The 22,864-nt window shown below is 35.0% G+C and overlaps 1 protein-coding gene across 10 annotated transcripts; it reads left to right on the forward strand.

The window, feature by feature from the left end:
- Positions 1–2,063: 2,063 nt before the first annotated feature.
- On the forward strand, positions 2,064–21,505 carry LOC140788918 (glutaminyl-peptide cyclotransferase). Of its 10 annotated transcripts, XM_073138450.1 has the most exons (13): positions 2,331–2,457; positions 5,456–5,650; positions 5,828–5,884; positions 10,667–10,702; positions 11,726–11,849; positions 12,909–12,951; positions 13,889–13,952; positions 14,689–14,806; positions 14,909–15,006; positions 19,626–19,696; positions 19,793–19,820; positions 20,874–20,928; positions 21,082–21,505. In XM_073138450.1, exons 2-13 carry the CDS (start codon positions 5,591–5,593, stop codon positions 21,180–21,182), a joined length of 855 nt encoding a protein of 284 aa, XP_072994551.1. In that variant the 5' UTR covers positions 2,331–2,457; positions 5,456–5,590; the 3' UTR covers positions 21,183–21,505. The 10 variants fall into 10 exon arrangements, 9 of the variants coding, with proteins under 9 accessions (XP_072994547.1, XP_072994548.1, XP_072994543.1 ...); XR_012109115.1 differs by lacking the exon at positions 5,456–5,650 and having other exon boundaries at positions 2,103–2,457; positions 19,630–19,696; XM_073138447.1 differs by lacking the exon at positions 5,456–5,650 and having other exon boundaries at positions 2,104–2,457; positions 19,793–19,855.
- Positions 21,506–22,864: the final 1,359 nt, after the last annotated feature.

Consider the following 22,864-nt stretch of genomic DNA (forward strand, 5'->3'; position numbering starts at 1 on the left):
GTGCAACACTTTATTTTTTATGCACTTAAATAGCCAAGGAAACATATTTGGTTTTGACGACTTCACAAAGTCAACATGCTCATAAAACCAATAAGTGAGCAAGACGATGACACCATTTAAATAACATAATTTTTCTTCCATTTTCTTCTTCTATAGATTAGATTTTGAAGGACGCTGATTGATAGAGAGGTCTATCTCTTTTACTCTCTTATGTGTCTCAGATATATACCATATTAAAAAGTCATGAACAACATATCTCCATGAATACTTTGAAATGTCTTTAATATTTTTCAAATAATATGTAAGGTTTGGTAGACATATATAGTTACTTCTTTGAAAAAAATATACTATTGAATATGAATAGTATTAAAAAGCGAACAAAATCTTCAACATCACTCTCCACATTGCTAAGTGATAGCTTTTTCAACACCCTAAGAATAACAAAATAATCTAATTTTTTATTATCTTCGTTCAAATGCTTCATAACAAATTCCAAAAATGATTCATTTCTATTGCAATTCCTCTCAAACATACCAATCATACAACCATATCCTCCTTCGTCAGTATAGGATAAGATGCTCAATCTTGAAGCGGCTCTCGTGTAGTCAACAAAAAACTAACTCTTGCACCAACAACATGTTGGCATCAACATGAGGAAATTTTACTAATCTTGCTATGAGTGTAGGCATTCGAGTATTTTTATGTGGCTTCCTCACAAATTTTTGTGTAGCTTCTATCATGACACGAGTGTAACATTTAGAGTATAAATGTATCGTGTATTCATTTTGCTTGCCTGCTAATTTTTGCTTCTTACTCATATTTGCCAAAATTTCCTAATTTTTAGGTTGCTTAGGATTTTCTATTTCTCGCATATATTTCTACAGACCATACTATTTTTAGGATTATCTATAAACGGTGTGCATATATTGTAAAAATGTGTATATCTAGTGTATTAAATATATGCACTCAGAAAACAAAACATATTGTAATATTAAAATAGCATATTACACATTTTATGTAAACTTTGTATATTCTATCGAGAAAATATTTGCATCTGATATACAAAATAATACACACCTATGTAAATTATATATTTTCATATTAGTCAAGGTGCATATTCTATTATAGGGAATGTATGCATCTATTGTATAACAAATGTGCATTTAGAAAAATCATATTATATAATTAATAGCTAAATAAGTCATTGCCATTTTAGTTACAACATAGCTTGCCGAACAAATTACAAATTTATGAAAATAAATCCAACAAAATTGTCCCAAAAATAGAAAAATACTTTTATAATAAATTTTAACCCAAAACAATGGACATTAGTAAAATTGAAAGAGATTGTCTAAAAGAAATGATAAAATATCACTACTCAATTAAAAATCAAAGATATTGGGCTTGACGATAAGAGTAAGAACATTAAAGAATTTAGATATAAGTATACCATAAGAGAGTTATTTATGTTTGAAATTTTTTTCTGTACAAAATAATTTTAAGGTGACCATGAATTGCACATATTGTAGGAACTTTTCCTTTTGTAATGCACACCTCATTTTTATTGGGATTCAATTATGATAGTATGGACATGATTATATGATACTACATCTCATGAAAATATGAGCAAATAACTTGATTCCTAAAAAAATTAGCCTTTAAGATTTTAAGGGAGATTAATGCAAGATAACATTTCTCTGTCTACATTGTGATACCAATGTAGCTCGAAGGAAATCCAACTACTGCATGTTTTATTTCCATCTTGTATTATTCTATCATGGTTCTATCTAGTAATCTGGCCACTGAAGCATTTTTTAGATTAAGCGGTTGGGTTAAAAAATTTGATCGGATTAGAGAAATGATAAATTAGTCTAAATTAGTAAAAAATGCTTAAAATTATAATTTGATAATTAGAATCCTATTTCTGCCACTTTGATAATGAAAGAATTTTTTTCTCCCGCAAAGCACTCCCAAAAATTTGGACTAGACCCATTTTAAAAATTCTGAAAAATAGCCGGATTATTTCTCTCTAAAACAATCTCCGCTTTGAGCAAACACTCCCTAGCACGTGGATCGCAGGTGCTATAATTTTGTATTCCGAAAGTCCGACCGATCTAATTCTTCCAACTCGCCACGAGATCCCAACGCTGTGGGATGGCCGTGGGATCGACCCCAAAGAAGCCGAAGCAAAAGCGCCGGAGCTCAGACCACCGCAAACACCACAATCACGACGACGACGCCGCAACCATGGCTTCTCCTGCCCCTCCGCGATCCCGGGGCTACGGAGCCTACTTAAGGAGATGTTTCTCTCCCCCCTCCGCCCTCGTCGTCCTCTGTCTTTTCCTCCTCTGCGTCATTTGGAAGAGGATCCCCATCTCCCGCCTCCCCCCTCCACCTCGATTCTACTCTTTCGACGTCGTCAACGAGTTCCCCCACGATCCAAATGCCTTCACCCAGGTCTAATCCTTGTCTCCTTTTCTTAGTTTGATCTCTTTCATGGGTTGTCCGATTTCGCTTTAGATGCATTAAGATCGTTGTAGAATGGTCGGCGTTGGCAGTTTCGATTAATTGGATTGACCTTTGGAAGCATTCTCATACGATTCTTACAGAACTTGAAACACCAAGTGACCGGATTTTTTTTTGTCATCATTCATCATCATTTCCTAAAAGCATGTGAGATCGGCTAGAGAATAATTGAAAGATGAGAATATTCTCAAATCATCTGACATCGACCCTCTAGAAATGATGCTCAACTCCTGACCAAAGAAAAAACAAACAATAGAGGGGAATCTACAACTATTTCAAGCACTCTTCAAGTAGCTTCATCTCCAGATATGTCTTCAAAATGCATACCTTCGGAGGAAAAAACAAATAAAGATATAAACTATTTCATAGAACTTCAACTTGCTGAAACTTAACATTCATAATACATGGGTAGTTGAATAAACTATCCATGCCATAAGGAGTTAACTAAGTTCTGCTTCTTTCTGGTTCAAGCTATCGATGTCATATGAACTATCTAGAGTGGAATTTGCTTGGAATGGTTGTTAGGACAGAGGAAAATGGTCACCCACAACTTTGTGATTACAAAATACTAAAATTAAAATTCACATCAACTGTAAGGAAGGCTATCTGAGTATCTAACCTTGACCAGTGTGATCTCTCTGAGTTCTCTACTTTATTGATGCATTTCAGTAAAATCTCCAAAAACAGTTAAATTAAGGTAATTCTGGAAATCTATTAACTAATTAATTTTAGTTATTTTTTTCATTTACATGTGCCCCTGTGGGAGTACCTTATCTATGTATAAAACCTTTTAAACTTGATATTTGCTATATGATGTCGAGCCTAGTTTTCTTAGCACTTGTTATTTTAGTTGAGTCATAGACTCGGTTACCTACTAAATATGGACTTGAGTGTTAATTTATTTATTTGGTCTAGTCAAGTCTATTAATTGTTCTAGTTGAGTCATGAGATGTATTTTGAGTCCGAGTATCACTCAGTTAAGTCAAATTGCTTGAGTCGACTAAGTCCTAATTTGAGTCGATTTAAGGACTGCAAGAGAGGAGATACCTTATATATATATATGTGGAGTGCAATCCTAATTTTTTTCATCAAGAATTATTTGGCTCAAGCCTTTGCCGCCCCCTTCTCTCTCTCCTCTCAACTTGGCTTTTGGCCTCACCTTCTTCCTCCACCAATTCTCCACCAATTCTTTTTAGATGATTCATTCCTTAACAGTAAAGTAATTCAGGTGTATCCATGCAGAAAAAATAAAGGCTGTGAGGGGGCATCAACACAAAAAAGTTAAGGGTATTGAGGGGTATACATGTATACCAAATTTATAAGGGCATACACAAAAGATACCGTTAATCTTGTAGTTCTTTCTTTCTGCCTAGTTAAAAGAATAATAAAATGGAGCTTTTTCTGCAAGGAAAATTTTGAAAGGTAATTCCAAAAGCATGAAGCAGGCCATGTTTCTTTCAAAATATTAAAAGGTGATTCTAAGAACTTTGCAATCTGGTCTTCACAGTGAAACCTCTTTTCTTTTGGGATTTATGTGTAGAAGAAAGAAAAACCATAATTACTTGAATCAATTGAGTCGAAATGTATTTCTTCTTACTTAACAGGATTTTAGAGAAGTATTAAAAGTACTCAGATTTTCTTATTTTGCAAAAAGAAAAAAAGGATACATGAACTGATTCATACTTGGAATTTTGTGCCCATATGGTACAAACTCAGGTGTGGACATATTTGTTTTTTTTTTCTTAACTTGGCTTAAAGGTAGGAGTGGAAACGGATCAGATAGTGCTCAACTTATTTTTTTTCCTTAACTTGGCTTAAAGGTAAGAGTGAAAATGGATCGGATAGTGCTCAACCTACATATGGATCCATATTTTTAGTCTGGATACGAATTCGGATACGGATATTGGATAGATAGCAAAATTTAAAATTATATCTTAATTAAATAGATACGGATACTTTTTGGATAGAGAATCGGATTTTAAACGGATGTTGATTGAATTTTAAACAAATTATAATTTTTTATTTTATTAAAAGACAATTAACATAAAAATATTAAGAGTTAAAAAAAAGTAAATTTCTTGCATACCAAATACATATAAAATTAGTAAAATTAATCTCTACAAATAATATACCATACATTATTAGTAACAATATCAATATTCATTATTTAAATAAGCAAACTAAAAATTATAAACCATTTAAAAAAATATGTGGATAAATGGATATCCGTATCCGTATTTGAATCCGTATGAACGGTTTTTATTTCAAAAATTCTATCCGAATCCGATCCAAATTGGGTCGGATAACGGGTCATGTTGGAGTTAATCCAACCCGTTTCCACTCCTACTTAAAGGTAAACCATATAAACCTAAAAAAACATTATGAACATATTTTTGAAAGCGTCTAGTCCACCACTACTCATGAATCTGCCTTAAATATAGTGTGCCTAAGCTTCACTTAGCTCCATTCAAGTCACAACCTAAGTATCTTTGACCATATTTTGGTATGTAAGTTGGTCTTGAAATTTAAACTAATTACAGATAATCCCAGTCTGCTATACTTTTGGATCCTACTTGTTTACAATGTTTTCAGTGAAAACTGCAATATTATTCTTTTTGTTAAAAGTGTAATGTTTTATGGTACCGCATTTTCCACTATTTTGTTCCTTCCTCATTCAATTTATGACCATTGACCACTTCCAAATTTAAACAGATATGGTTTGCCTTTAGGTGGAATCTGAACTAGCCATTTTTAAGAGTACAAAGTCCAAGTTTAGGCCTGAAGAATCTAGTAGAAACGATTGGACAATTAGTTTCATTTCATTATTTAGATAATTATGAGCTAACATAAACATGTTTATGTTAATTGATAACAGTGTTTCTTGGTTATGAATTTCCCTTTTTGGTTATCTAATGATTATTCTTTTCAGGAACAATTGTTTGTAAATTAATGCGGCATACTATGTTCTTTCTTTTTCCGTCTTTTTCTGCATACCACAATAGAGAAGGTGATTGTGCATCATAATCTGGCGATTGGCTATTGGAGAGTGGTGACTGTTGGTTTGATGTTTTCACTTTTCAAAGTCGTCAACTTCATTTGGAAATATATGTCTAATAATGATAAGGTAGAATATACCAAGAAAGGCTTGTATATGTTCAGCTAACTTCACAGTTACTAGCTTGAAATTCTCAGCAACAATATATTTACCTCTAGTAATATGAAGTTCCAAGTTTAGTGGTTTCTTTCTAGATTATTAGGATGTAATTGGGTAACAATTTTTTTTCTTGCTTTTCCTTTTCAGGGCCTCTTATATGGAGGGAATGATACTCTATTTGAGTCAACTGGTCTTTATAGTAGGGTAAGTTGTATGCTGTACTTTATTAATCTCAAAAGTATGTTATTTAAATTACACAACAATGGTTGCATCACCACTGCGAGTATGCAATTGATTAATTGCTTTCTCCTTTGGTAGTTTGCTAGTCTTTACCTTTATAAGAAGATTTTAATATCTGATGTCTGCCTTTATTTATTTGTTATACTTTTGAGCCCCTTCAGATGATCCTGTCATATTTCTTATTCATTCCATTTACAGCATCATTTGTTAAATCAAACTGTAGGATCTCTATCATGCTATTACAGGTCCATTATGCTGCTTATGAAAGTCTTTCCCTAAGCCAAAAATATTAGGTCCTTGAATATAGTACTGAGTGTTTTGAAAATCGAAAAAGGCGGCCGCTATGGCGGGGTAGTGCACTGGCCGCCCCGCCATTCGGTATGGCGCTTGCATAAGGCGGGGCCGTTCACTCGATAAGGCGGGATGACGGTTCGGCCCGCCAACCCGCCTTATCGAGTTACAAACGGGTATAGGGTCGGGTTATTATCGACTAAGATAACTAACTCATTAAAAACTCTCTTCTCTCTTTCTCGTTGCTCTCCTCTCCCGAGTCTCGATAGAACAATTAGAAACCCTAAAGGGCCTAAACCTCCTATCATCTTCGGCTCTCCCATCCACGACCGACAACAACGAGCTCCAAGGTAGCTAAAGCGGCGGCTAGCGGCATCGTGCAACAACAGCGAGAAGTGGACGAGTTGGCAGGGAGCGAGAAGCAAACGATGAGAAGCGGAAGAGGTACAATCCTCTTTTCCTCTCTCTCTTTCACTCTCTCCCTCTCTCACACTCTCTTTCTCTCTCTCTCACTCCCCTTTCACAGTCTCACTCTCTCAATCAAACAGATCGAATGTCCTTTTTTTTAAATCTATTTTAATTAGTTAATCAGTTATGCTAGGCAATTAGACAAAATGATAAGTCAAAAGTTGACTGAATTAATTATGTGTTGAAGAATAAATGCTTGTAAAGTTGTAAATCAGTAATTATCTATTAATCACTTAATTCGTTGAAATGTTTTAATCTGTTAAATGTTAATCACTTAGTAATTAGTCTATTAGTTTGTTTGTCAGTAATTACATATAAGTATGTAATGTATATTATATATATATATTTATTTATTTTTAATTTTTTATATTAAAAATGCTAAACCGTCTTGTCACCCGTCTTGTCACCCGCCTTTCGCCTAGGCCCTAAGCGATGGGGTGATCGCCCGCCACCCGCGGCCGCCTTTCAAAATATTAATAGTACTTATAGCAGGACATGTGATTTGAAGCAGTAGCTTTTATTAACCAATTAGAAGTAGCTCTTATTAACAAATGAGAACACCCTAAAGTCGGAGGACGGCCATCCATAGATGACAAAGGATCTTTGAACTGAGGCAACAACCAAGAAATGATTGATAGTCATGGTTATGAACTTAGGTCATCTATTTATCATGGTTGCAAGTCACTGTTTTGAAAAGCAGAAAAGGCGGCCGCCATGTTGAAAGGCGTCGGCAAAAGGCGGTCAAGTGCCTTGGCGGACTGCCTAGGCGCTAAATAGTGCTAGGTGGGCCGCCTGGCCCGACTTGGCGGGCTAGCACTTCGGCCCGCCAAGTCGAGATGCGGTTATTAGTGAGCGAGTCGGGTTTTATAGCGGACCGGGTTTAATAAAACTAACCAATTTAGAGGAGTTAATTGCTAATTGCTTTATGAATTATTGAATTAAGATTATAGAGGACTTTTTTTTCACTGTCATGCATTATTAATTGGGGGAAGAACTAATTGCCTGCTATTTAAGTATATAATTTCTGATTAGAGAATTTTAAAATGTGATTCATATGAATAAACTAGAGTTAGTAAATAGATATCTCAGTTATTCAGTTATCACTAATAAGCAATTAGCCAATGTGATTATGTTATTTAGTGTTTTGGTTTAGTGCACTATTAAATTTTTTGTATATACTATACTTATTTATTTATTTATATTAAAAATGCTAGACCGTCTTGTCACCCGCCTTCCGCCTAGGCTCTAGGCGGTGGGGTGACCACCTACCACCAGCGATCGCTTTTTAAAACATTGATTACAACTTGAGTTTATATTAGTCCAGGAAGTAGGAACTTGCCTTCATGCCTTCATATAGATTACATTTCTGATTTTCTTTTTCAATGACTAGATTTATTCATTTGATTGAAGTCATGAAGACGATAAATGAATACTAGAGTGGTATTGTGGTTTATGGTCTCTTGCAACATTTCTCTATCATTTCTCTACTGATGTGGTTTATTAACTTATTTATTGTTGTATCTATATTATGGTTTTTGAGGATATGTTGTACACTCCAATATTTTGAAAGACAGTTGTAGATGGCGGGCAGTCACCCCATCGCTTAGTGCCAAGGGGGAAGGTGAGCAAATATTATATATATATAGAGAATTAAAAGTAATTATATATAATATATTATTAATACTAATATAGTATATATTAAATTTGTAATAATGCTCTACACCAAATAATTCACATTCACATTTAAAAAACTAATTACTGTAAAGAATTAGTAAGAGTAACTAATTCCTGATATAAAAACAATAAAAGCTGTAACCAATAATCACTAATCAGTAACTATTGATTATTTCCTCTAGTTAATTCACATTTCAAATTTCTAATCAGCAATTATTTACTTAATTAGCAACTAATTAGTAATACTTTTGATTAATAATGCAAGACAGTGGAAAAAAATCAGTAATCTTAATTTACAGAATAATTAGCAATTAATTCCTCCCATTAATTCCTCTAGCTGCCTAGCATGACAAATTAAGAGTAATTGAACATTTGAACAATCAGTTCAAGGTTGTGAAAAAGAATAGCTCGGGAGTTCAACAGTGTTTGCCGCTGGTGGGAACAATCAATATCCATATCCATATTTGTGCTTTATAGATGAACTCCAATGACCTCAAGGTCTGTCTTCTAGCTTCACAAAGTCCACCATTTATTAGTATGCCAATGTAATCTAGTTGGAGCAAAACTTTAACACTAAGAATTGTGAATATTACAAAAGCAAGAGATCTTTAGACTTGTGGAGAGAGAGGGCTAAAGGGTTGTCAATAGCAAGCCATTGCAGTTTGTCATTGGCAGTAGTAGTTCAATCACTAAAGAAGCTAGAGCATATGGAAAAGGAGAGGTTAGGGCATGCAATGTTAATTTTTCTCATATCAAAGAGCTTTTCAATCCAATTTTAACCCTTTACGTGTAGTTATGTGTATTAATGGGTGCAAAACCCATTTCCAATTTGAATCTAACCTACTAAAACTCAAAACTATATTAAAAACATATCTAACCATATCCCACGTATCAGGATGTTTAAATTTATTCAGATACTCCTTTTGGCATATCCGATGTATATGGTGCCGTCTCCCGCAATACATATTGAATATGCGTACGACACCCAATATAAGATATCCATGTTTTCCATAGTTTATTTTCCATTGTTAGTTGGTAGCTTGCTTTTGCTACTTAGGCAAACTACGGTCAACCTTTAACAGAGAGTATTTTCAACAATCCTTTTCATCTTTAAAGGTTGTTGGTCAAGTTGAAAACGAGTCAAATATAATTTGACCTGACTTAGTACAAATATTGAATATGACAAGGTTCCAAGTATTGGAATTGAGATTGATATTAACTGCTAGAGAAAACGATACGTATCCGCTGTATCAGTAGTATCAGTTGTTCAGGGCCGCTATATAGTTTTTCAGTATCAAATTATTTTTTAATTACATTAAAATTCTGAAAATTATTTTTAAATATAGAAAAAGAAAGGGACCAAGCATTGACACCATCAGCACGGGGCATGCTGAACGGCACAATCTTCCTTGAGTAGAAGAATATTCTCTTCTTCTTTTCATAGATTCAAAGTACACTAAGTGAAAGGGCAAATATGGTATGTTGACCACCAGCACGACATGTGCCGTGACACTCACAAGGAGAGAAAAAGAGGAGAGAGACTACTCATCTTCACTCTTCGACTTCGTTGTTGCCGCTCACCGGCGACCTTATCGTTGCTCGTCCCAATCCACCTAAGCCCTTCTTCCTCCTCAAGCTAGGGCATCCGCGTCAGATGCGAGTGACGCCTTCATTGACGAGCTCTGGCACAAGAACGACGAGCGACGATGAGGTTGGCGGTGATGGAAAGCTCAACGGTGAGTGGATTACTAGTAAAAGGGGTGCCGTGCAGCACCTCTTACGCCACATGCTGGTACGCCGCCGACACGACCATCGTTGTGAAAGAATAAACACAACTAGATGGAGTATTACAATTTCTTTAACTTTTTCAAAGTTTAGCTAGCTCTTTTAAAGTGTAATAGTAATATTATAACAAATAGAAGTAATTCTCTTCTTTATACTATAAATAACAAGAACAGTACAAATCTAACTCAAATATCTAACTAGAGATAAATTTAGGAATTATCAAAGATTAAGGGTTTGCACATTCTACTAACATAAAAATAAGTTTTGTCCTTAAAACCGAGTAATTGCTGTTAGAGATCATGCAAATATTTATATTTAGTTCAGGGATATATCACATTTAACAGGAGCAAGTTTAATTTCTTTAGCATCTGAGTTTTGTCATTTTTATTTTCTTTTATATTTTACAACGTGCCTATGTGGTACTTAACTATTGAAAGTTTTATGAAATAACACATTCTACATTGGTTTAGTTTACTTGATTCTTTTTTTTTCTATACTAAGACCTCATTTTTGAATTGTCCACTACAGTCATCGCTAAGAGAGGTACTTCTCCAAACTGGGAAGGTAACTTTAACTGACAGTATCTCTTGTGACTGTTGAAATTTGTACTGCAGTTGTTGTTCTTGTGATAATCATATAATCATTGTACAGTCTATGTCCTTATTTCTTCTCATCATTTGGTAAACCTATAAATAGTCATGGACTGATGAATATTTTATATATAGCTTATACTGATCAAATTATGTCAAACACTTGTGCTTTCTGATAATGTTTAGAAGTAAATTTTCTACAAGTAGTGGTGCAAATGAATAACATACATAGGACATTCTATTATCAAACTCACAAAGCTGAATAGATTAATTTACCATCTAATAAAATGCTAAAAATTATCTTGAAGAAAAATATTGATAAAATTTGAAAAAGATCATTTATTTTAAGGGAAATTCAGATGTGTCACTAAATATCACGAAGCTGATTGTTCAACTTTTCTTGATTGTTTTATGCTTCATTTACCTATTCTTTCATTTTGGTATCTTATTTAGTTTTCCATAATTTACTAGATTGGTCCTATCTTATGTGCTATTATCATACAAAAACTCACCTTTCCTACACTCTTAATTTCATGTTCTACATTATCAAAATGGTGGAAGGTGCAAGGCGTATTTTATTGGACCTGACTGATGCTTAACTTGATCCACATTAGCAAGCTAAGAGTTTTAGACTTTAGAACCATCAATATATCATATGTTCAAAATTAAAATCCAATGTTTAATCCAGTCAACCCTGTCTATTAGAAGAATCTATCCAAATTAACTAGGACATCAGGGTAATTCAGAGAAAAGGGAAATGTATTCAGCCTTACAAAATTCAGCTTGAACTAGAAATGGTCCCTGAAGGAATTTGCACCACAACCCACAATATGATTAGTTTATTTGCAGATCTACACTTTACGATTGAACTTGGATTCCTGTGGATATGTTCCAAGCTAAACTCCAAATGTAAGTTTCTTTTATGCAACCCACTGGCTGATAAATGTAAGTGCTTTCCTCAATAATCTCCTCAAAACCAATCTTTTTTTTTTATTAGGTATTACTCAGTCTGCGAGGTTTCACTCTATGGTCGTTCAAGCTGCTAAAGCCCCTGTGCACTAACTTCCTGGTTGTTTTGGTGCTTAACGGTATCCAGAAGCAGCGAGTTCAACTAGGCACCGGTAGATATAGGTTCCTAAAAGATATGGCTCATTACCAACATTATTACTAGTTAATGTGTGAATTCTAACATTATTTAGTTGATTCCCAGTATTGTCATCATCTGTTTTCTACAGTTGATGTGCAATGAAGTTCTTGAAATCACTTAAGATTTAATTTTTGTTATTTGTGATGTTTTAGATCTCATCGGCAGGAATGATTTGGTTGGACATCTAAATGTTAAGATGAGAGATTCAATCTACATCTGTAAAACATGGACACTTCAAATAGCATGCCGTGTCCGTGTCCGACACCCATGGGACACGTGTTAGACATTTTTATCAACGTATCCAATATTTAAGAAATTATGGAATAAATTCGGACATTCCTTAGACACTTTTAGACATTCTTGAGAAACTTTTTTACTAGAACAAGCATTCTTAGCTTTCAGTTTTCATACAAAGTTCAAACTGATTTAAAGAAAATGAACTGTGTCATGATCCATACAACTTTTGTGAGAATATTCATTAGAGTAGGATATAGATCTAAGAAGCACAGACACGAATATGGGACACAAACACGGGACACAAGTATAGGACACAGATACAAATGATACGTACACAAGGATATAACAGATCTTGAAAAAACAGGATACCATATGTTTAGGGACACAATAAAATAAGTAAATAAAAGCATCATATATATTATCGACACATTTAAAGAAATATCTTTCTAATATAGTATAAATATATAAGCATGCATAAATTATTCATGAGAGAAAAATAAAATGTACATAATACCACAAAGCCAAAAATGATAATGCTAATATGTGACAATACAATTCAATATTATGAAAATAAATAACTAACTACCATTGCTTAAAGTGGATAACATAGGCGAATCTGTGATTTTACAATAATTTACGTTCATATTAATTTTCTTGTATATACTAACTCGTGATTGTTGATTATATTTCTATAGCATATGCAGGAAATTCCTAAACTAGATAATTTATGTTGTCAACTGTTGCAACTTGTGTACCATCATGGCTGACCATCTATTTCTTCTATGACTGCTTCCAGGTCCAGGTTTATCACCAAATGGATGGATCTTTATTTGGGGAAGGTCTGACTCTTTTAGGCGAAAGGTTACAACCAATTAATTACTTGTACTTGTTACTTAGCATGGTTCCATTGCAATCAAAGCGGTACTTTGGCCTTCATTTTGCTATCACATCTAGAATGATCTATTTCTGTGTAGACCTTTATCTTGTTTCAGCTAAATATCTTAGTTCATCCTGAAAAATTAGAGTGCCATTGTAATATTTATATTTGAATCATTATGTTGTAAGTTTACTATGTTGACTTGTTTTGCCAAGCCTAGGCTCTATGAAAATTTAGGTTGTGAATAACTGCTAAATTTGAATTTCCGAAGTCCAAGCTCTTTTGCAGCCAAGAAGTTTAGTTTGTTTAAGAGGGGAATGGTGTTCAAACTAAAGCATCTTTAAACTTTCTCATCATAACATTCTGTTAAGGTTCCCGTTGACCCTGATGAGAATAGAAGGATGACAAAGGAATCAAATTTGTTAAGGTTCTTTGAGAGGACTAGAAATCCGTAAGTTAAATATTGTCATGTTCTCATCTATCTTGTTTCATGCATACAGGATCTTGTGGATAAATAAATATTGGAATTCGAATCAAAATCAAAATTCAAATCCATATCTGAATCTATATCCGAATCCATATCTAAATGAAATTCATAATCATATCCGAATCCAAATCCAAATCTTTTTAGAATTTCTATCCATATCCGAATCTGGGTCGGATAGGAATTTTGCAACTCATATCCTACAATTTCAGATATAAAACTAGGTCAGATCGAATATTTTTCTGACGCATTTTCACTCCTAGCTTTTGGCATAGTAAATTTGCTTATCTCTGTCAAAATTATTTATCATGGAGGAATAATTGAAACTCTTTTTGCATTATCTTTTTCTACAATTTATATTCTGACCATCTAATATGCAATCCTATATAATGTTGTTTTTTTCTTTCTATTGTAGGTTGTTCCAAGTAACTTGGTTGGAGAATACTGGTTTCATATATGATCGGTATAATTTCAATAAAGTTAGTACTTTTTCTTATTTCTCTTTATCTTCTTACAACCTTTGTTTCTTCTATTTTTCTACTTATCCGACTTGATGTTATATGATTTTCTTTTTTTCTCTATATGACTCTTTGTGCACTTCAAAACATATATTCTTGTTGCGTATCATAAATTATCTTTATTAAAAGTTCTTTTCCCTTTATGTATTAACTCATGTCGTAATCTTAAGAACCTAAAATGTTGCTTACAATACTCGTATCAGATACCATATCGCTCACAATACTCGTCAGATACATATCAGATACTTCCTTAAATTGTCTGATGTTACATAGAAAAAAATTAATGTTCTAGATATTTCTCAGATACTTTTGATACTTCTGAGATTCCTTTCATTATGATTCGAATTGAATGAGACCATTACAATTCATTTCTTATGAGATCTAGAAGGCTTCTTTGTAAAATTGAGTTCACTTGTTTTATTTTTATGATCTATATTTGGAAATCATATTACAATGGTCAATTTCTTCTTATTTATAAATTGATTCACCTTTTTGTCTTACATACTAGTACTACATTACTACATAATATGTTGGACCTCTGTTATGAATGATAGTCCTATTAATGGATTTGGGGGGGGGTAGACCTAAGATGTTTGTACCTTCAACAGCAATGAAGCAAGCGAGTAAATATTTGTTTTAATGTATTTTTTTAAATGAGCATATTCTTTTAAATAAATTAATGATTAAGTATGTGCAGCGGGAAAAATTTACTCATCAAATGCATGATGGTTGGGGGCTGGCAACTGATGGAAAAGTTTTATTTGGGAGTGATGGTAGTTCAACATTATATCAGATTGACCCCTTGACATTGAAAGGTTTTCAAATTATTTGCATTTCTTTGGTTTTTTCTATGTGTTCTTTTCTTTTCTCATGTTGTTGGTTATATATGATATTATATGATATTTCTCTTTGTGCAGTCATAAAACGAGTGACTGTCAGGTACAATGATCATGAAGTCCCTTTTCTTAATGAACTGGAGTATGTAAATGGCGAAGTATGGGCAAATATCTGGCAGGTGAGATAACTTTCTTTCCCTTTCCCTATAAAAGCTGAAACTGTTTTCTTTAAGTATATTTGTTTCATTTTCTTAAATCCTACTTCAATATTTTTCTGTTTCTTGGCAAGTATCCATGTTGTTTTGATGATTAATTCTTCATTTAAAATAATGCATGTGATATTGGACATTACTTATGATACGATTCAGCTAGATATGGCTTGAGGCTTGACTTTTGTTTTAGAAATAGTTTTTATTTTGGAAGAATAAAATTTTTGGCTGTCGCGTTCGAACGCGGCTGTCAAATGCCTACACATGTTCGTAAAAACAGAGAACGTGTTTAGTGCGTTCGACTGCGTTCGACCGCGTTCGAACTTGCCGTTCGAACGTCTGCACACGTTCGCAACGACAGAGAACGCATTAACTGCGTTCAAATGCGTTCGAACGCTGCATGGTCCTAGGGTTATCTTTTGATTATTTAATTTGTTAGGTTAGCTTCTAAATATGTGGAAGGCAACCTAATTATGGAATATGAAGATTTTGATGCTCTTCTCACCATGACAGTACAACGAACTACAGTCATAGCATACCAAGAAGAGTTCGATCGGATTAGCGCACATTGTGATCCACCATGGTCGGATGTCTTGCTGAAATCTAACTTCCTAGTTGGGCTGCAGAGTGAATTGTGGGCGGATGTTGAAGCCTTGCGCCCAAGAACCTTAGAGGAAGCATATGAGGACACCATCATTATGGAGAGGAAGCACCAAGGCTTGAGGAACTAAGGTAAAAACTCATGGTCCATCCAAGAACCATGATAGCCTTATCGGCCAGCTGAAGCAATTGGAACAACGACAGCAACTCTGAGGATGGCCGCTAGAAATTCAAGATCGAGAGCTCTACTTTGGTCCTCCACTGATGTGAAGGGTAACATAGAGCCCCTGTTCGAACTCACATCCTCCCAGGTGGAGGAGCGGAGGGCAAAAGGCCTATGCTTCAGATGCGATGAACGTTTCACACCCGATCATCGGTGTGCTAAAGCGACGGGGATGGTTATGTTGATTGATAGGCAAGATGATCCAGAGGAGGAATTGGCCGAGGAAGAGATTGTGGAAGAGCTTCTTGAGGAGGCCTTGGAGGCGTCTGAAGAGAAGGATATGCAAGCCGAAATTTCAATGCACGCCTACTCTGGAACCGTTGCACCGGAGATGCTTCGGGTAGACAGATTAGTCAAGAAGCATTGCGTGCACATCCTTATTGATTCGGGGAGCACGTATAACTTCTTAGATGAGCGCTTGCTGAGGAGGTTTGAGTTGGAAGCTAAACCGACCAATGCATTCGATGTAATAATTGGCGATGGAACAAAGTTGAAAGCTGACAGTTTGTGTCGTCGGTGAAAATTCTGGTCCAAGGACACGAATTGATTATTGATTTGTATCCACTTGCCTTGCGGGGTGCTGATTAAGCTCTGATACTAAATTGTTAAGCTCTGATACCAATTTGATAGGTTCTTGTACCAAATGATGAGATCTGAAACCAAAAGATCGGCTACAGAACAATTCCTTAAGATCTGAATTTATTGTAGAAAGTAATCTGCGCAACAATGGAAAAATATTCGTCAAATATTCTCTGCTAGTCAGAAAATTACGAAACCAATTGGGTTGGATCCGTAACTTCCTAATCTACAACTTTCGTATTTACGCCCTTCGCAAATTCAAATTGTAGCAGGGACGAAAACACAGAATAACGTGGGTGATGGTGGTGGTGACGGGTGGAGTGGATGTTAGGGTTATGGATAGGTATGGAAATGAGGGTGGATTGTGGAAGTAAGTAGACGAGGGGAATGAAGTGGTCGAGATCCCAAAGAAGAGGGGTGGCTTGACAGTCAAGGGAGATTAGAAGCGAAGAGAAACCTTGCCAACGGTAGATATGGAAGGATGGTGAAAAGGGAGGAGGGAGGAGTTTCGAGAGAAGATAGGAGGCAAGAAATCAAGAATCCAATAGCATAATGAAGTTGGCTGCCATCCACATATTTACAGAGGCTAGCTAATAAGTCCTAAAACAATATGAAACCCTGATTCTAGAGGATTCCCGTCGATCGCGTTCGAACATGCCCGACCGCATTCGAACGCACTCAAAAAGCCCCTTCTCTGAATTTGCGAACGCGACACAGGTGTTCGAACGCGGGCGTTCACAAGGTGTTCTCAAGGCGTTCACAAGGGTGTTCGAACGCGACCTACAAGAATTTTATTTTAATAAAAATAAGCACCTAATGCAATAAGAAAAGATTCTAACTAAGTGTATTAGGTGCTGATCTTGTCCTGAGTACTCAGTGGTTACAAAGCCTAGGACCGGTGACGTTCGACTTTCGCGACATGTGGATGACATTTCGGCAAAATGGCGAGGTGCTGCGGCTAAATGTGATGAAAATATAATCTAACCCCACTTTGCAACCTATGGCGAGGCTACCACGGCTAAGGGAGTTGACCTATCTTTTTCAGATGTCTCCAACAGAAACAGAGCCTCCCTTAAGCTCAGATAAATCCCAAGAGTTGTTACAATTATTATTTGAATTCTCTATGTTGTTTAAAGAGCCACAAGGACCGCCGCCGTATAGAAATTCAGACCACAAGATAGCCATTGTACTGGGAGCTGAGCCGGCTAATGTGCGTCCCTATCGGTATCCTCATATCCAAAAAGAAGAGATAACAAAGCTGATTGTTGAGATGCTTGGACAAGGAATCATTCAACCAAGCAATAGTGCTTATTCCTCACCGGTTTTGCTTGTGCGTAAGAAGGATGGTTCATGACGTTTTTGTGTCGACTACTGAGTACTCAATGCCATAACCGTCAAGGACCGGTACCCAATACCGGTGATAGAAGAGTTATTGGATGAGTTGATAGGGCTTCTTATTTCAGCAAGCTGGACCTTAGAGCTGAATATCACCAAATCCAAGTTCACCTCGAAGACGTGCACAAGACCGCTTTTCGAACTCATGACGACCATTATGAGTTTCGAGTAATGCCTTTCAAATTGACTAACGCTCCAGCAACATTTCAAAGCTTAATGAATGACATATTTAGGCCACTCTTGCGCCAGTATGTGTTGGTGTTCTTCGATGATATCTTGGTGTATAATAGAAGTTTTGAAGATCATTTGAAACATTTACATGAAGTGCTAAAGTTGTTTGAAGAAATTTCTTTGAAAGTCAATATGCCTAAATGTTTGTGGTGAGAGAAATGCGGAATATTTGGGGCATATCATTTCAACAGAAGGTGTGGCGGCCGATCCAAGCAAGGTGAAGAGTATGACCAATTGGCTGATTCTGAGGACTGTCCGCAAGCTGCATGGGTTTCTTGGGTTAACAGGCTACTACCGCAGATTTGTTGCTGGATATGGTAAAATTGCAGCACCACTTGCCCCTCTTTTGAGGAAGGATTCCTTTCTGTGGAGCGACAAAGCGACAACGGCCTTTAAAAAATTAAAATTTGCTATGAGTTTAGCCCTAGTTTTGGCATTGCCGGATTTCCATGGGCGTACTATTGGCACACTAGGGCGTGCTAAGGGCGTGCCATGCCGATGGTGGCACAGCCATTGTTGCTTCATACAAATAGGATGCCACCAAATGTGTACATATAATATGGTTTTGCATATAGCATTCGGTACATTTGTACTTGTTATAAGTTTCACTTACAAAATTTTACATGTCATATATATTATATCGTATGTAATATTTTAATACATAAAAATGTTGGATTGCTTAAGCGCTTGCATATGTATTTACATATTGCTTATGCACTGTAGTAGAGTGATTGCCTGAACAACATGGGAGCTTTCCGCACCATTGATGCAATTATATACTTGTAGGAAAGAGGCATAATCTTGTAATAACTGAACGAAGTGCCTAATAACTGAACGAAGTGCCTAATACTCTTTTTACATGATTGACATTCCTCTTTTGTGAATCTATGTGATTGTGGTTATAGAACCTGATTATACTACAAGCCTGCTATAATAGCTTTGGTTCCTTTATAGAAGACTTAAGCAGATACCATGCTAGCAAAGAATATTGTGCTGTGCTGAGATATTATGATCAAGGATCTGGGATATTTCTAATTGTTGACAGTTTTGTACCATGATTGGAGCTCAAAATATTGCTGAAGCTTGCTAACTTGGTGAATATGGTAGATTCTCTCTGAAGTGATCAGCATTCAGCAATGACCTTTTGTATATATATATAATCAGGCCTGTTTTTTAAGAAGTGTCAGATGCATTAAAGCCTTCATACTTGTTTGATTTTGACATTGATATTGTAAGTCATAATTGATTTGGATAGCCTAACAAATGCCTTCCTTTGGTGATTTAGAAGATTATCCTGTTTTGATAGACTGATCGCATTGTTAAGAGCTAATTTTTTGTCTGGTCCTTATATCATGTTCTGCTTTTTCTATCCGTTGACTTGTTATCTCATCTGTTTGGAAATAAATTTTTGGCGTATATCTATTGATGTTCTCTATGAAATATTGCATGTGTCCAAGTTTTTAGTTTAATTTATCGAAAGATGTCAATAACTCCTTAACATTTAATCCTAACTCAGCCTTGTGAGTTGCAGTTATTAATATATATAGTTATAAACATGTAGACAGATTGCATAGCTAGAATATCTCAAGAAGATGGTTTGGTGATTAGTTGGATTCTTCTCCATGGACTACGGTATGCTGTTATATTATGTTTGCTTGATCCCACTGAAAGATTTCTCTACGAGATCTCTTTGTATGCACAAGTGATGGATGCTTCTGTAATTTGCAGGCAAGGTTTGTTGAGATCTGGGCACACTGTAAGTCGTGCTTCCTTCCTGATTTTCACTTGCAAGTAATATCTTTTACTTGTTTTGTCTCTTTTTTTCTCCTTTGCAAAGTTATAGGTATTATTGAAGCTTGCACTAAAGAAAGTGTATTTAGGGCTCATTTGGTTGGCACATAATTAGGAATAAATCTATTTATAATTTTTATTTTCAAATTATATACATGTTTAAATTTATGCATGTTTAGGTGTTTGATTGTTAAAAATGGAAAACAGAGTGATGATTACTTTTTTTAATAAGGAAATAATTTTTTTCTTTTTGTCAATTACTGTATTGCTCTTATGATGATGTATCAGTCTTAAGTATATACAATAAAAAATACAAATTAATTTTAAAAATATAATATTTTAAAATTTTTATATGTATCATAAGAAATATTTTTATGGTAAATTAAAAAAAATATAGAATATACTTATATATGTAAGAATATATAATAACAATATTTTGGACACTTTTTGTACTTTAAAATATTAAAGAGTATTTTGGTAAAGTATAGATCATGATTTTATTATATCATCATATTTTAAAATATATTTATCTTATTCTGATGAGATTCATTGAGTGTATAACTATTATATATTTGGGCTAGTTCTATTTCGAAAGTATAGAGAGGTAATTTGGTAACTACACACTTAATCAGAATCCCTTGTCACACCTTTGATGGAAATTTTTGCATAAATAGTCTTGTGATACCTCCTACACAAGGTTTGACCAAATTTGCATAAAGCATTGTTTCATTTCATAACTTACATAAAATTCTGCAAGAGAATCATTATCAACTATTAACTTTCAAGTCTAATGCTTCTGATAGTTTGGTCTATATTCTCATGTCATGGCTAATATTATGGGTTGTCTTTGTTTTTCTTCTTCTTTCTTTTATCTTTTTCTTTTTTTTAAGCCTGCAATGTAGAACTGTTTAAGAAATGAGCACTTTTATATATGTGTGTTTGTGTATATATGATCTGTCCGCATAGCATTCCTTCTTTTATTCCTAAATGTTGACATTATACTCTTAAAATCTTCCAGGCTATTGATGTTCTAAATGGTATAGCTTGGGATAAGGAGAAGAATCGACTGTTTGGTAATTTCAGTCTTGAATCTATCTACACAATTTTTCCCGAAGTCTTTTTTTTTCTGCAGAAAACATCTTATATTGCTCAGGAGGACTAATTTTGGCTGAGCCATTATTGGGATGCATAACTTGGCTGCAACTGATAATCGTCACTATTTTCAGTGACAGGAAAGTTATGGCCAAAGCTTTATGAGATCAAACTACGTCCTGTAAGAGGTCCGTCAAATGGAAGAATAGAGAATCTGTGCCCAATAAGAGCTTAGAACGATAAACAAGCTTTCATTTTTCAAATAGTTGAATTGGGCGCTGATCTTCCACTTTATGGCTGTGCATACCAAGAAATGATTCAGCTGTGATAGCACTCTGATTCTAGTTGGTATTTATGAAGTTCATGTATTCATACATACATGAATACAGATGTGATATTCTTGGAAGCTCCACGCTTTACTGTCCAGTTCATGCATGTAATTACTTGATTAGAATAGCTAATTGAAGAAGACACAGACAGTACAATGTATTCTTCAGATATTTTTACCTTAAAATTGAAAATATGAAATATTTTGCTGGTTCTCACGGCATTCATGTATTCGAAGATCTCTATTTGATGGTGCGACGAATCTGACAATGATACCCGCTGACAGTTGAGCTCCAAAATTAGATATCTTCTCCAAATATATTAGGTTCTTCCAATTTGAAATGTCACGTACTCTGGCTTTTGATCTTGTTACACCAGCTGTTGGTGTTGGGATGTGGTAAAACTCTTAAAACTGATATTTGAATAAGATAGTTTAAACGGATTAGAAATATATGGTGTTTGATTGTAAATCGGTTGAGTGGCATTATGATTACATTCGATTTTATTAATGTCCTATTTTATATAGGTCGATTTGTAGCAAAAAACCCATCCATTATTAATTTAGCAGAAATAGGCCTTCTATATCAAATTGCTTTTCCAAGTCTTTTTTTACTGATTTATTCCTAACAAATTCGAAAAAGACTGTCGTGTCTTAAAAGGACAGAGTTAATACTCATCTAATTACTTCATTATCTTATTTATTAATTTAGAGCTAACAAACTAAAAAAAGACTTCCGTGCCCTTCTTAGCGTAATATTTTCAGATATCTATTCCCTTCCATCTTCCTCTTTCTACATTTTTTCTCTCATTCTTCTCTCATTTTTTTTTCTATCTTCTATTTTCATCAATAACAATTCAAATACTCTCTTCTAAAATGGTCTCATTTGGTAATTCTAGAAGAAAGTTTCTTCATTTAACATCTCCCTCATCTTGTTTTCTAGGATTATTTTGATGCGAACCGGGTCAGATCGGATCACATCAAAGAGAGATTGGGCTCAATGGATTGAGTCTAATTATCTTATTTGATTATTTGGTTTAGTTAGAGTCTTAACAAGTTAGGATTTTATTTAATTACCTAAATCTAGCTCTGTGCAGTTTCAAGAAAAATATTCGCAGAATATTCTACACATATCCAAATAATATCAAACATTTGGATGAGGTCGCAAACCTCTAGATCTACAACTTTGATATTCATGACTTTTCCAGATTCGAAATCTATCTGTGATGAAACGAAGGGTTAATCTGAGAAGATAAGGAAGACTAGTTTAGTTAAATTTGTTTTAGACCTTTCGATTTAATCTCTATAAATAGGGCCTTATAGCTTGTATCTTAGGCATACTTGGAATAAAAGATTAATTGGCTTTTGCCCTGGCATCTCTCTCAACTAGGCTAGAGGCCTCTACATCTCCCTTCTCCTCCTCCTTTACCAACCAGCGCCATCTCTTCCGTTGGCATGGTCTCGTCTAGCTTCTAATCTCCCTCTGCCGTCGATCCCCCTAGTCCCGTAGGGCAGGCCTACTTCTCCCCCTTCGTCTCTTTATCTTAAACCGTCTCTACCTCCCATACGGTTTTTACTACAGTTGTAGGCCA

Source organism: Typha latifolia, chromosome 5 (assembly GCF_019914945.1).
Source record: "Typha latifolia isolate L0001 chromosome 5, TyphaL0001v2, whole genome shotgun sequence".
NCBI lineage: Eukaryota > Viridiplantae > Streptophyta > Magnoliopsida > Poales > Typhaceae > Typha > Typha latifolia.

What these genes read in the sequence shown, in the direction of transcription:
- LOC140788918 (XM_073138442.1), top strand. Translation starts at nt 2,155, where the DNA reads ATGGCCGTGGGATCGACCCCAAAGAAGCCGAAGCAAAAGCGCCGGAGC. An exon ending in TACTTCTCCAAACTGGGAAG is followed by an intron (nt 10,703 to 11,725) that starts GTAACTTTAACT and finishes TTTTTTTATTAG; the next exon opens with GTATTACTCAGTCTGCGAGG. An exon ending in TGTTGAGATCTGGGCACACT is followed by an intron (nt 19,821 to 20,873) that starts GTAAGTCGTGCT and finishes AAAATCTTCCAG; the next exon opens with GCTATTGATGTTCTAAATGG.